General features: G+C 38.7%; 1 protein-coding gene across 1 annotated transcript; it reads left to right on the top strand.

The window, feature by feature from the left end:
- Positions 1-12,500: 12,500 nt before the first annotated feature.
- Positions 12,501-14,025, top strand: LOC134671358 (histidine-rich glycoprotein). Its single transcript, XM_063529195.1, has 2 exons — positions 12,501-12,568; positions 12,973-14,025. Exons 1-2 carry the CDS (start codon positions 12,557-12,559, stop codon positions 13,531-13,533), a joined length of 573 nt encoding a protein of 190 aa, XP_063385265.1. The 5' UTR covers positions 12,501-12,556; the 3' UTR covers positions 13,534-14,025.
- The last annotated feature ends 1,914 nt before the right edge of the window (positions 14,026-15,939 follow it).

The raw sequence follows: 15,939 nt of genomic DNA, 5'->3' as shown, positions 1-15,939 counted from the left end.
CTAGACCAGGCCGGGGCCGCGCCGGAGCTTTCGGAGCTTCGTTTTCCATGGAAAGCACCACGTGATCACCGATCAGCCGTCATAGAAAATTACATGTCGGACGCCTCGGAAATACAACTAAATATAAAAGTAAAAATCAGAAACGCAGCAATATTTCCCCTCTTTTTTATCATTTGAAATCAATTTACAGTAATCAAAACACTGTTTGTTTTCATTCGACAACAGATCTATGTATTTATCGACATTAAAATATGGCGGCGCGCGGCTCACAACGTTCAACCAATCAGCGCTTGAGGCGCGTTCCTTCGTACGCCAGTTCATAATATGACGGTTTCACTTCGATAGATTATAATCTAACGAAAAATAAAGCGTTAAATTGTAAGCAGTATGTTAAGGTACACAATATTTCGACAGTTTACAATCTCGCTAGTTAGATTATAAAGTAACGGTTTTTACAATTTAACGGTGACATATACATACAGATTGGTTCCGTCTTTGTCAAAACCCAGTTCTGATGGTGAGATTTATGAGGAATCGAGGGCACTCTTCAAATCTTGTAAGGGTGGTTCACGTTTGTGTGGGATAAATTCAAACTCTAGCTAGAAGAAGCGGCACCCCCTCATTTTGTTACAATTATTATGTTGACAAAATACGCCAAGTTTGTAATCTTACAATCTTAACTACAAGGGGGTGCTCAAACACTTTGAAATTTTTCAAATTGTATGAAAAAAAAAAATAAGTTACTATTTTTTTGATTTTTATGTAAGTAGTAGTTTTCACATTATTTGAAAGTGTGATTTAAAAGATATTATTTTGAAAGAAAATGTTTTTCTACTTCAAAACTTATACATCACATGTGCAAATAGTGTGAAACCAGATATTTAAATAAAATTTTGAATCATAAATACTCTTTTTGTTGGGTTTCAAACAACATACAAAATTTCAACGTGGTTAAGCACCCCCTTGTATAGTTCGTTTTTTTTAGCATTAGAAAGAACTTGCAAGAAGGTAAGCGATCTTAACATGTCTTTTAATTGAAAAACGCTTTTCAACATTCAAAAACTATTACTTATGAAAGCAGACGAATATAAATGGTCGTACTAGATTAATAATTGTTACATACACTCGCGTGCAAAAGTATTGCATCACTTTGCATTTTTTCCACTGCAGCCAATCATTTTGTAAACCGGTTATTTTCCATTAATTATTTTAATGGGATCATGTCCCTTGAAATTTTAGCTTTACGAAAAGTTAAAAAACATGGAAAACGGCCCAGTATTTTTCAAATTATCGGCATTTTCCCGATTTGTGAGCGGTTTCGCGTTATCACGCGAACGAGTTGCGCTACCCTTGACCTCTATAAAACGGGGGGTAGGGGAGGGGTTGTTATCAGTCACTTATCAAAAGTTGACCGGTACACATCTCCGCATATTTTCCCGTGAAGAAGACCTGTGAAAAATAGAAACCACTGATGCTGAAGTCCGCCAAGTCGTCCAGCTCCTGCAAGAGGGGCGTAGCCAACGTTCAGTAGCTGCCACGCTGAATTTAAGTCAATCTACAGTTTGCAGAGTTTACCAGAGGTTCCAACGGACTGGATCCTTTACTTCAAGACCAAGAAGCGGCCGCAAAAAGTGTACATCAGAGAGGGACGACCGCTTCATTGTCACAACATCTCTCCGAGATCGACACCTGACAAGCGTTGCCATCCAGCAGCGTCTGTGTGAGATACGAGGAGTGGCTGCCAGTGAGTGGACAATAAGAAGAAGACTCAAGAAAGCGAACTTGATACCCAGGAGGCCTGCAACAGGGCCCAGATTGCTGGCGCAACACCGTACAGCCCGAAGATAGTTTGCAGAAAATCATATGGACTGGACCATTGAGCAATGGACCCCAGTTCTCTTCTCGGACGAGTGCAGAATATGTTTGAATGGATGTGACCGAAGAGGAAGAGTCTACAGAAGGCCAGAAGAACGGTTCGCCCAATGTTGCTCCTCCGAAAGGGTCGCCTATGGCGGTGGATCCGTGATGTTCTGGGGCAGCGTTTCCTACGACGCGCGAACAGACCTGGTTTTCGTGCCTGGCGGGGGCCGTGGCGGTGGATTGACCGCTGCAAAATACATTACTGACATCCTGGAGGAACATGTTGTTCCTTATGCCGGTATTTTCGATGAGGGGTTCATCCTAATGCAGGATAATGCCCGTGTCATACCGCTAGGGCCACCGCAGCCTACCTTCTCGAAGTGGGCATCGACACCATGGACTGGCCAGCGATGAGCCCGGACCTTAACCCCATTGAACACGTGTGGGACTACCTGAAAAGGAGGATTCGGAAGCGGAATCCTGCCCCGGCCAATGTTGAGGAGCTGAAGGGAGCCTTGCTGGAGGAGTGGGACGCTATTCCACAAGATTTCATTAGAAAATTAATTAGGTCTATGAAAAACGCTTGATTTGTGTGAGGAGGGCTAGGGGTGGCAACACCATGTATTAATTTAATAATAATAATTTATTTGTATTAAATAAATGACTTTTATTCTTAACTTTCCTAAATTTATTTCTCGACCATTATGTCGCTACTTTCAGTTTCTGATTTTTTTGTCTTCAGATTTGAAATTTCATTAAATTTCCCAATTTTCTAATGCGTTAGATTATAAGCTTTCAGTTGATACCAAAATTTTCAGAATCGGCTCTAGAATTACAAAGATATTGGGTGCGGACGAAAAAATGCAAAGTGATGCAATACTTTTGCACGCGAGTGTATTTGCCGTAACTTATTTTTAAAATGTGTTTTTCAATTAAAAGACACATCAAGATTGTTAACCTAATTTCTAATGCTAAAAAAAACGAAGTATAGTTTAGATAAATTAAGAAACTTGGTGTATTTTATCAACATAATAAGTGTAACAAAATAAGGGGGTGCCCTTTAGGAAAAAAAAATGTTTTTTGAACCACCCTAACATATAGTGATACTGGTATATTTTAAACAAACCAAGCATTTACATTCAGAATTGTGACATTTGATGAAGTGAAACTGCTGATGATGATCAGAATGGAACTCTTCAACGACGCATAGCTCATGTTTGGGGATTTGTCCTCTTCGTTATGTTTGTTAAGCACGTTAGATTTTTAAGTCATATTATCGTGAAGCTCAAGTTCTGATGATGGGATCCATAAGGAATCGAGGGAACTCTACAAATCTTAATGGCATTGTATAGTGACTCTTGTATTTTCATCAGGCAAACAAGGATTTACATTAAGAACAGTGGCATTTGATGAAGTGGTATTGCTGATGGTGATCAGAACGGAACTCCTCGACGACTTGTCTTTTTCTAATTGATTGTTAAGCAAGTTACCCCAACAACTGGCAAATCAAACAAGATTTTGAGTTCGACTTCTACCTGAACCTGGACCCGGACGCGGACCCGGACTCGAGATCGCGAATTCGGACACGGACCCGTTTTCTATTTGGTTGGTGTAAATGGAGTTGGTGAATTTTTTGATTAATTCGGGCGAAAACTGGAAGGTTAGGTATCATAAAATGTTCATGAAGAGAAATTGTAAGAGATGGTATCATTACCAACAACTGTGGAAAATACTGTTTAGTTACTCTTTATTTAAAAATAGCAAAATCAAATTGCATGATTTCATTCGTTTTCTCCACTGTACACAGAATAAGTAATGATATTTAGACTAGACAAAAAAAATCAAAATCGCTTTCCTTCTTGATGCGACTGGCAAATCCTATTACTTTTTGGCAACCGGGTTTTTTAACCTAATTAGACCCCGCTGAATCCGAATTTGCGGTTGCTCGATCGAAATCTTGACCGGAAGTGAGATATTTGACATTAAAGGTCCGTTTTTTTCGTTTTTCGTAAATAACTCTTAAACGGTGGTGCATAGCAAAAAATGTTCTATTACATAAGTAATATGCATAAAATTGACATAAAATTCAGTACAATTTTTCGCTAGGATCAATATTAAAAGAGATCTTAACGCGGGAAATTTAATTATAATCACTTCTAAGGTCCCGTTTTTTAGGTTTTTGTAAATAACTCATAAACGGTGGCCAATATCAAAAAATGTTATTAGACGTTAATAATCTACACAAAATTTTGAACAAAAAAGATTCAGTACACTTTTTGCAGGGATCAATATATAAAAAGATAATAAAGAGGGAAAGTTAATTATACTAAATTCTAAGGTTCCTTGTTTTTATTTTTTCGTTAATAATTTGAAAAGTATGACTCATAGCAAAAAAAATCTTAAACATAAATAATAAACGTAAAATTTCCTACAAGAAACATGCAGAACACTTTTCGCTAGGATCAATATTTAAAAAGACAAAGCAGCGGGTAAGTTATTATAATAAACTTTCCCTCTTTATTATCTTTTTAAATATTGATCCCTGAAAAAAGTGTACTGAATCTTTTTTGTTCAAAATTTTGTGTAGATTATTAACGTCTAACAACATTTTTTGATATTGGCCACCGTTTATGAGTTATTTACGAAAACCTAAAAAACGGGACCTTAGAAGTGATTATAATTAAATTTCCCGCGTTAAAATCTCTTTGAATATTGATCCTAGCGAAAAATTGTACTGAATCTTTCTTGTAGGCAATTTTATGCAGAATACTTATGTAATAGAACATTTTTTGCTATGTGCCACCGTTTAAGAGTTATTTACGAAAAACGAAAAAAAGGGACCTTTAATGTCAAATATCTCACTTCCGGTCAAGATTACGATCGAGCAACCGGCAAATTCGGATTCAGCGGGGTCTAATTAGGTTAAAAAACCCGGTTGCCAAAAAGTAATATGCTTTGCTAGTCGAAATCGATTTTATGAAAAATATGACCAGTCTAATTACTATATATGTTCAGAATATTATTTGAATAAACTTAGGATAGGATACTTAGGATAGGAAATAAAATGTGTGTTTTTATATCTTTAAACCCAATTACTAAGTAGACTGCACATACATTAAAGTCACATTAAAATTCCATTTTGCGAAATAGAGATTTCAACCTTTAACTTTGCAAAAGTAGATAATTGAAATATTCTAAAAGCAATAAAAATAGATTAGGTTAGATTCGAGCTACAATTACATTAGTTTGGGTTCAAGGCAACGTTGCAGGGCCTCAACAAGGGAAAAAAGGGGGAGGGACTGTTGGCCTGGCTCAGTGAGCCAGAACTCACCCACTTATCCCTACTACTGCCGTAAGCAGGTAATGAATTCCCAATGTATTAAGTTTAGGTTTAATAAATTATAAATATATTTTATTAGTAACATAATTATATACAAATATGTATAAGCATAAAGTAATAAATAAGCCTACAGCTATTAATAATGTCCGTAATCTGTATAATCCCAAAATACGGATCCCTCGTATGTGGATGCTGCTTACATAATCTCGTCTGTCAAGGTGTTTCGGCAGGAAAGGCCTTGGCAGACTTATATATTTCTAAAATGGGGGTTCATACCTACCGACTGGAATTGGTTTCATGGTGGTATCAGATGGGTTAGTGTAGGGTAACCGATGCCGACCTTGCTTACATAATCTCGTCTGCCATGGTGTTACGGCAGGAAAAGCCTTGGCAGACTTATATATTCCTGAAATGAGGGTTCATACCTACCGACTGGAATTGGTTTCATGGCGGTATCAGATGGGTTAGTGTACGGTAACCGATGGTCATCTTGTTTATAATCTCGTCTGCCAAGGTGTTTCGGCAGGAAGAACCTTGGCAGACTTATATATTCCTAAAATGGGGGTTCGTACCTACCGACTGGAATTGGTTTCATGGTGGTATCAGATGGGTTAGTGTAGGGTAACCGATGCCGACCTTGCTTACATAATCTCGTCTGCCAAGGTGTTTCGGCAGGAAAAGCCTTGGCAGACTTATATATTCCTGACATGAGGGTTCATACCTACCGACTGGAATTGGTTTCATGGTGGTATCAGATGGGTTAAATTAGGGGTCCCGTTGGCCACCTTTGAGAGCGTCTGCCAAGCACTTCCGGCAAAAAAAATACTGGCAGACTTCGCTTTTATGTGTCTACATGTAAATTTCTAACTGCTGCCATAACTATTATTTCGGTATCAGATGGGTTAAATCAGCCCCCTTTTTTCACACCGGAAGTGGCCTTCTTTTTCGTACTTTCGGCAAGTTCCGCCGTGGCAGACTATCGAATTCGGACTTAGCATCACTTTTATGGGAAACCATTGTGCATTTCATCGTGGTATCAAGTCGGTTAGAAAATTTGCGGCCGGCTCTTCTACTATAATGTATATAAACTTAGTAACTAACTGGAAAAATAACTAGATTCAGATGGATCACTGCATGATTAGATGTATGTAAGTATGGAGGCTTCGCTATGTCATTATTTATTATAATTATATTATTTTGTATTCATATATCATTGAAGTCGCGTTGACATTCGTGATTCCTTTATGATTAAATGATATGGGCGTAATACAATATTAAATGGCATGACTTCTTAACCCCGTTATAATTCTCACAGATAATGCCGCTCGCTCTCTTCACGCGTACCTACTGATAATTAAATTTGATCGTATCAGTCTGCTTTGTTGTCCGCTGTAATAAAAAACGGGGACTCCCTCTGGTCGCATAACAACTTTTGTCATATTTTTAATTGTCATAACACTTTATGCATAAAATTGTAAGTCATAAAAATCTTTAGTCAGAATTATTCCTGAGCACGACTGGGTTTTTGTCATAAATGAGTTATGTCATAATTTTTATAGTCATTAATTTAATTCGCATAAAATTTTAAGTCATCAGCTTCATATCCATAAGTATTTTTCGTTCGAAGTATTGCAGTGCATAGTATTAATATAGACATACAAAATAAAGTCATATATTTAGTTTTCATAATATGTTTTTCATAAATGTTACAAAGCATGAATTGAATAATAATTATATATGGTTGTGAGGAACCTACGAAGGAGAAGAGCATCCAGTAGGAGAAACGGTTTTATAAAAGTAACTAATCATAGTAGGTAGGTTAGGTTCGTTAGGTTACTTTAGATGCCCGAAGGGCAAACTACGCAGAAATAGGAGCCCCGCGCGAGCGGGGCTCCGTCGAATTAAGTGTTTGGACGGAGATTAGGGAAAAAGCTTTTTAGAGGAGTTGTTGAGAGGCTAGAATTAGTTTCTTAAATTATTTATGTAAACCATTATGTTTGAAAATTATTATGCTACAAAACGTTATACGTAAAAACATTATAAGTATCGATAAATATGGGTTTAGCTGGTATGATCATTGATTCATTATAATCAAAACCTATATGCACAAAAAATATATGACAACTGCTGAGTATGTCATCAAATATTATGGCTAAAAAAGTATGACACAATATAATATGGCTTTTCATTTGTATGCGCAATGATGACAATGACACAAGTTGTTATGCGCATCAAAGATATGACTTAAACTTGTATGCAACCCAATATGGACCCTAAAAAACGATATCACAATCATAACTTGACTTGGGATTTCAATATTGTTTAGCTTTGATCCAAATAGCTCATTGAAATTGAAATGCTACATTTCTCTTTGCATTAAATTTAATAAGGGGCGACCGATTGTTTTTTTTTTTCAATATCTATCTATCTATACATCTATACATATAATAAAGCTGTAGAGGGTCGAAAGTCTGTACATGGAAGATATTTGAAAAAAAGTTGGCTGGGGATACTTAGAATCGATAACAGAACACGTTCCAACAGTTTTTAGAATTTTTGTCTGTTTGTCTGTTTATCTGTTTATCTGTTTATCTGTTTGTCTGTTTATTTGAACGCGCATCACGTGAAAACGGCTGAATGGATTTTGATGCAAACTTTACTAATCTGTCGAGAAAATCTCCGGCCAGGTTATAGGCTATAAAAATTCAACCCTTAAAAGGGGGGGTAGCCACAACACTCGCTTGATTTAAGTTTGCCCCTGAATCTTATGGCGCTACTTAGGAAGGAGGGGCAAACTTTTTTCAAATATGTGCTACCACTATTGAGTACCCTGGTAAACTAACAGATGGCGCTGAATTAAATCCGTAGTGACATGAATAGCCACCAAGGAAGGTTTTTGCCAAATTAACTCTAAGTTTAGACGAGGCGGTACGGACATCAACAAATTAAATTGAATAATTATGTCGATTTAATAATATACAACAAAATTTAACGACAGTAAATTAATTACCCCTCATTGCACAGTGCCATCTTTTTCACGACTACCCAAAAAAAAAGAGAGTTGTGTGTTTTCAGCGTTCGTGTTTGTATGTAGGTATATATTTATTTATCTGAGTTTCTTTATTACATCTTAACTTCTGAATGCCTTAACCTTAGCCTGACGTACGTGACACGCTGTACGCTTACAAAAGCCGGGCGCCGATCATAGTCAAACCTTCGGACCAGTGCCGGTTTAACCAATAAGCAATACAAGCACGTGTTTAGGGCATCACGTTCAAGGGGGAGGGGGGGGGGGGGGCACCAAAATGCCAGGTTGAAAAAGTAGAACAAATTTTAAAATTAGGGACAGACACATCGTTTTTACCACACGATTTTTTATTAGCTGTCCAAAAGCTAATTTGCAAAAAAATAATGGCGCGTAATTCTTTGGGAAACAATCGGTAGCAGAAGAGTCGTGATTACATGCATATATTCGATTTCAACCCACTCTTTTGCGGCCTTCTGCCTTACGGCAAAGTTGATCTTCTGCCTTAATTACACTTGGGCGTGGATCCAAATCCAAGCTTTCCTCTTTCGCAGCTGGGCCTACTGCCTTGCCCACACTTCGCCAATTCAATTCACTTGGTCAATTCTAAGCTCTGCTTTCTTGCATTTTTTATGCATGAAAACAACCTCGCTGAGACCCTTAAATATCGAGCCCTATGCGAAGCTAGGCTGATAGAAAACTGTCCCATCCCTTCTTTGTATGAAATCCTGGATTCGCGCCTGGTTGGGACTAAAAGTAAAATTGCGTTTTATATATCGAAAAATTTTCACGCTCGCTTCGCTCGCGTTTTTAATAACTTTCTAAGGTATGATAAAGGTGACATTCGGGTGGCGACTGCAGCAGCATTACTCTGTTGCAACGTTACTGCTGCGGTAGTGTAAATTTTCGTCATAAAATGATGTGACTGATTTCCATACTAAAAGTTAAAATGTACAACTGTCTATCATATTGCGTTTTTATATCGAAAAATTTTCGCGCTCGCTTCGCTCGCGTTTTTAATCACTTTCTAAGATATGATAAAGGTGACATTCGGGTGGCGACTGCAGCAGCATTACTCTGTTACAACATTACTGCTGCAGCACTGTCAATTTTCGTGATAAAATGATGTGACTGATTTCCATACTAAAAGTAAAAATGTACAACTGTCTATCAAATTGCGTTTATATATCGAAAAATTTTCGCGCTCGCTTCGCTCGCGTTTTCAATTACATTCTAACCTAAGATATGATAAAGGTGACATTCGGTGGCGACTGCAACAGCATTAGGTACTCTGTTGCAACATTACTGCTGCGGCACTGTCAATTTTCGTGATAAAATGATGTGACTGATTTCCATTCTCAGCTGTAATGCGGCAATGAACTTCACTCAATTTAGCAAAAAAAAAAAAAATAATCTTAATGACCCTATAGGGAGAGGGGGCAACATGGTCTAGAAATGCTTAGGGCATCAAAATATCTTAATCCGGCACTGCTTCGGACTTAACCCGACGTACGTGTCGCGCTGTACGCGTTACAAAGCCGGGCGCCTCCGGCGCCCTCATACTCAGAGCGTCGGGCGTAACGTACGCGTTTCAAAGCTGGGCGTCTTTGGCGCCCTCATAATAAAAGAGTCGGGCGTAGACCGACGTACGTGACACGCTGTACGCTTGCCAAAGTTGGGCGCCGAAGGCACCCTCATACTTAGCCCGACGCACCTGGTACGCTGTACGCGTTCCAAAGCCGGGCGCCTTCGGCACCCTCATACTAAAACTGTCGAGCGTAGACCGACGTACGTGATACGCTGCATGCGTTCCAAAGCCGGGCGCCTCCTTCATACTCAAAGCGTCGGGCGTAACCCGACGTACGTGACACGCTGTACGCTTACCAAAGTTGGAAGCTGAAGGCACCCTCATACTCAAAGCGTCGGGCTAAGCCCGACGCATGTGGCGCGCTGAATGCGTTCCAAAGCCGGGCTCCTTCGGCGCCCTCATACTAAAAGAGTCGGGAATTGCCCGACGTATGTGGCGCACTGCACGCAGTCCAAAGCTAGGCGACTTTGACTTTCTCATACTAAAAGAGTCGGGCGTAGTCGGACTACTACAAATCGCGCTCTAAAAAGTATGAAACAATAAGATAGAATTATTTTAAGACAATACAGCGTAATGTAATAAACTATTTTTTATATATTTAGCAGCTTACTGACACAAACCGAATTCCACGCGGGCGGAGCCGCGGGCACAGCTAGTTAGTAATATACGACATATATTAAACACATAGTCCAGTCATTGTGACCTAGAACCGACTTCTAATATTTTGTTAGATAGGGATGGAGGGCTTTCAAGGTCACAAACTTGACATTTGCAATTTTTCACTGCCCCTTATTTGGACCGATTTTAGTGGACCAAAAGGTCATTCTGAACCTTGCTTTGATAGTAAATAATTAAAAGTAACATTACAATCAAAACTCGGAAGAATATGGAATATATTAAAAAGGCCATCTTCCGGTCCTGTACTGCTTGAGAAAGCTAAGAAAAAGTTGCGGTAGTCTGTTGCGGTAGAAAACAATCCTATACAATAGGTACTAGCTTTTCACGCCTCTTTTCCCACGTGGTTTACTCAGATGTGTCATATCTTCCATATATTCCCTACTCTCAAGGGATAAATTTCAGTTAAGGAAGCTTAGGTAGGGACAGACAAGCAGTGGTGGCCGAGTGGATATGACGTCTGACTTTCAATTCGGAGGTCGCGTGTTCAAATCCTGGCTCGTACCAATGAGTTTTTCAGAACTTATGTTTTTTTTTTATAATGAAATAGGAGGCAAACGAGCAGACGGATCACCTGGTGGTAAGCGATTACCGCCGCCCATGGACACCCGCAACACCAAAAGAGTTGCAAGCGCGTTGCCGGCCTTTAAGATGGGAGTACGCTCTTTTCTTGAAGGTTTGAAGGTCGTATCGGTCCGGAAATGCCGCAGGCGACAGTTCATTCCACAGTTTGGCTGTGCGAGGCAGTATGTACGAAATATCATTTAATATTTACCACTAGCTTTTCGGTGAAGGAAAACATCGTGAGGAAACCTGCATACATCTGCGAAGGAATTCAAAGGTGTATGTGAAGTCCCCAATCCGCATTGGGCTAGCGTGGGGCGGGCATGAGAGGAGGCCTGTGCTCAGCAGTGGAACGTATATAGGCTGAAATGATGAATGATGAGGTAGGGACATCTATTAATCTATAGCTTAAAGTTTTTACTTGCCAAAATACCTAAATTGTGTTTGTTTTGCTAGTTTTTTTAGTGGAAAGGTTAGTTATATATAGTTCTCGAGATATTTAGCAATGTAACAGACGGACGGACGGAGATGCACCATAAGAATTCCTTTTGTACCTTTTTGATACGGAACCCTAAAAATCTAATAAATGGCGTGTCATAATGGTTTAATTAATCATAATTCAATAATAGTTTGCAAATGATTGCGTCATCAGTTTCGGTTTGTACGAGTATGATGTTAGAGTAGGGTACTTAGTGTTTTAAGCTGTGTAAGTAGGTATTTTATACCGAGTGTTTTTTTTTATAGAGCACTGAGGAAAGATACCAGAAAGAAAATGGTCTTCCTTAACTTTTTAATTAATGTTCTGTTGCTGTTTTCTTTCTATACCTATTGTTTTCTTTTATTGAGGTATGCAATAAAGAGTATTTGTATTGTATTTTAATAAAATAATGTATTTAGCTAATGCTATTTACAGATTTTGGAAAAAAATACAGTCAACGAAAAAATTGTAATTGTTGACTATTAAAAAAAACCACTCAGCATAATATGTATTGTCCTATAAATAAGCCTATGAGAACATAGCGTATAGTAATAACTCATACGAAATATTTGCAAAAGAATACATATTCTATGAATTTTAATGTTCCCACTTTCTATGGTTCTATTGTCTTAGTAGTCATTAGATATCAAACTAACAAAAACTGCAAACAAAACAATGCTACAAAGACGCGCAATTATCAAAGTATTTTCTAAGTAAATCAATTTGAATATTCGCCATTATGTATGCTAATCAGGTTCTTTCGATTCTATTACGGAACAATTACACTACAAGTGAGACGTTACATGATAATGGAAGCAAGCTCCTCCTAATGTCTTTAATCGACTAGTTTTTCCATAAACCTCTCAACATTTTCTATCTATTGTTTCACGACGCTTGACAATTCGAGCATACGTAACGATCGCTCACACACCGCCGCAGAGAAACCAGGTACCTATATAAGCGATGCAAATTACAATTGCTAGCATTACCCACCACCCTCTCACACAGTAAGGTCCTCCAACCAGCATGCAGTACCACGTGCGTAACTCAGTGTATTCATTAAAGTGCCAGTGACGGTCGTGTAATCTAAATCTGTTCAACCGTGTTGTGAAACAGCCAAAAAAACATGTCGATCACGAGCCTACATACATCCATATCAATTTGACGTAAATTAGCGTTAGCATTAGTGACATCGGTATCGAAATTCATTTATGTGTGGATTCCTAGTGGTTAGAATACAATCTTCCTGATCGACACACATTCGAGTTTATAGGAAGCCTTTCCTTTCTCGTTATGTAACGCTTAGGGTTCCTTGCACTTCTCGGTGGTGCAAAACTGGTTTCGGTATTATAGCCGCGTTCTGTCTGTTTAGATGCATCACATTGTAGAGGGAATTCTTAAATTTAATGTTTTTTTAATAATTAGTAATTCATCATTTCCAGATTTTCTTGGGATTCCTGGCCGTGGTGGCCGCTTATCCCGGCGTGATCCACGAGGAAGCACCCCAGATCGAGGAGAAATACGACCACCACGCGCTCATAGGCGAGTCGGAGCACACCCATCATGTGCAGCACGAGCACGCTAAGTCACATCAGTCAATCAAGTTCGAGCATTTCCACCCCGTCCCTGTATACGTGAAGAAAGAGCACAGCCATCTGCTGCACCATCCGCTCGAAAAGGGCAAGCATGAGTCCACCCTGAAGCAGATCCATCCTGAGACCGAACACAGCCATGGCCATGGTCTCGTGCTTGAAGACCACAGGTTCGACACTGAGCATCTTGCTGCTGCTCTTGAGCATGGCGGTCTTGAGCATCATGGAGGTTTCGAGCACCACGCCGCCCTTGAAGGTCATGGACTTGAAGGCGGTTTGGAGCACCATGGCTTTGAGGCTGCCGAGGGTCTGAAGGCCTACGCCGAGGCGCCCGCTTCCCACGAGGGTTACTTCGCCGAACATGCGCACGCCCTTTCTGAGGACAGCGGTCACGGCTACGGCGGATACTAAACTCTAAACCATAGGTGATTCCTTAAGGGCATGTCAAAGTGGAGCATTCCACCGACTGATATATTTAATTCTATCTTGCCTGTTGATTATTAAACTAAGATCGTAGCATTTAGTTGCATCGATTCGGCTTAAGCTTTGATAGTACGGCTTTGAACTCTTGAGTGGCAAATGTACCTGACGTAGATTTAGTAGTAAAATTATTAAGCGTTCCGTGAATTCTTGAAATGTGATAGACACGACCAGTTGTTTATAAAGTTACAAAAATATTCGCTAGTTGTTTTAAAGTGTAAATGAAAGAATAACATGTTGACCTGTGAATTGCAATAGATTTTAGAAAGTCCCCGAACCCAGGCCAGGCTTGGTCGACTGATTGATGTGTCACTGTACCTAGTTGTTTCTGCGCTTAATACTCGTTAGTACTTAATTGTATAACTTGATGTGACCTATGAGTCTCAGTGAAATTGTGATATTAATAAAATGTTGGTTTTTTAATTGCTCTTTTATTTGCCATGAAAATGTTTTTAAAACCACTTCAGAACAGTAACATCTCACTAGTGTCCTAACTCCTTGTAGTTTCATAAATTTGGGAATTTTATGTGATCAGGGGTTACACAAAATAAGGGGCTTTTTTGGTCCACGTTTAACCTATTTGATTACTTAATCTAAAAAGTACAATTCAAGTTTAAATGAACAAGCATCTACGTTATTAAATAATACCACAATCAGGAACAAAAATAATAAAGAAAAACAGCCTAAGTCAGCCCATTAAGACCATAATTACTTACTGATTAATAATGTTTACGGTCGGCCAGTCTGTTTAGTATGGACATAACTCGCCCAGGAACTCAATCATGTAATACCAGTTCGTTATGTATAAAGAAATTATTGATTGAGATAGAGATTGAGAGATAAACATATGTCTAATGTAAATTGCATAATTATTTTGTACTTCAATAAATTTACTAGGTATTAAACTTACAAAAAAAATACCCAACGAGTCCCATTTTACAATAGACTTACAATAGTTTATGAAGTTTAGTTTTTACAATAGGTAGGTAGTCTATGAAACTAAAAAACTTTAAACGCTCAACATACCATATAATCAAATGTTACCATGAATAATAAAACAAGTGAATTATATAAGGTTATGAAATGAAACAAGTGTTGGAGAAGTAATTGGCCAATTTGCTTTTTAAACTATCTCGATTTGGCCGGTAGCATGGAAAGCTTATAATATTGCGCTAGTAAGAATTTTCCAAGAAATCTCTACCTAATAATACCACAGAATAAATAATAGTACTAGGTGCAGAAGACTCACTCTCTAACAAAACGCGTCTGTCACGATCAGCACAGATATGGCCGCTAGGTGGCGACAGCGCCACGCGCGGCTTATGGCAAACCCCAAAATTGGGGCCGAACGGATGGACTTTTAGCTACCTGTAGCAAAGCGATGAAATCGCGGAGTGAGCCACGCCTGATAATACGAGTAACGAAAAAGCTAAAAATATTCACTGTCACATTTAGTGTCACTGAATAAATTTTTGTGACATTGCTTTTTAGTTTCTGGAGTCGATTACCACTCAGGTAAACAGGGTACCATAGTGGTACCTACAATAAATATAGTCGTAATAAGTATTAATATTTATCAATTTATCACGCAACGTTTTATACTCGTAGGTGCATAACGACTTTTATTAACACGTCTAAAATACCTAACAAACATGTCAGTATATCCAATGCAACTATAATTATTATTCTGCCAAGTTTATGACAAAGGCACATATATTATTACTATAACGACCCGAAATTATAACCCCTAAACCATCCTCAAGAATCACTATTGATCTATATAGGTGAACACCGCATGAAAATCCGTTCAGTAGTTTTTAAGTTTATCGCGAACAATCACAGAAACACACAGACAGACAGACGGGGCGGGGGACTTTGTTTTATAAGGTCACTACTGATGACTCTCTGGACAGAGGTACTTACGGAGACATTACACAATTAGGTTGATAAGTAAATCGTTATCGAACATGAGGTGCTCTGTTTCTCCAAAGGCAACATCATTAGATAGAACACAATAGAGTCAGTTGGGTCATCGTGGCCTTCATGCTATCGTCGGATGGGCGCACGGATTGGTCCACATATCCAACAGGCAATTATTGTAAAACGCATTTTGCAAAACACATTGTTTATATTACAACAGCTAAGATTTACAATCTTAAATGTGTTTTCTTTGAATTATCTTTCAAAAAATTACGTCAAATGTGAATTTGAATAAATGCGCGATTTTAAAGTTAATTTGGACGTACAATATTATACCGGGTGTGGCGTGTAATATGAGCAAAAAATTTTACTGTAGGCTGTCCTCCTCATACTGACCAACATTTTTTCAGCAACTTT

The sequence above is a fragment of the Cydia fagiglandana genome, chromosome 15, assembly GCF_963556715.1.
Source record: "Cydia fagiglandana chromosome 15, ilCydFagi1.1, whole genome shotgun sequence".
In the NCBI taxonomy this organism is placed as follows: domain Eukaryota; kingdom Metazoa; phylum Arthropoda; class Insecta; order Lepidoptera; family Tortricidae; genus Cydia; species Cydia fagiglandana.
Note: the sequence above shows the minus strand (reverse complement) of the source record. Positions and strands in the feature narration are given on the sequence as shown.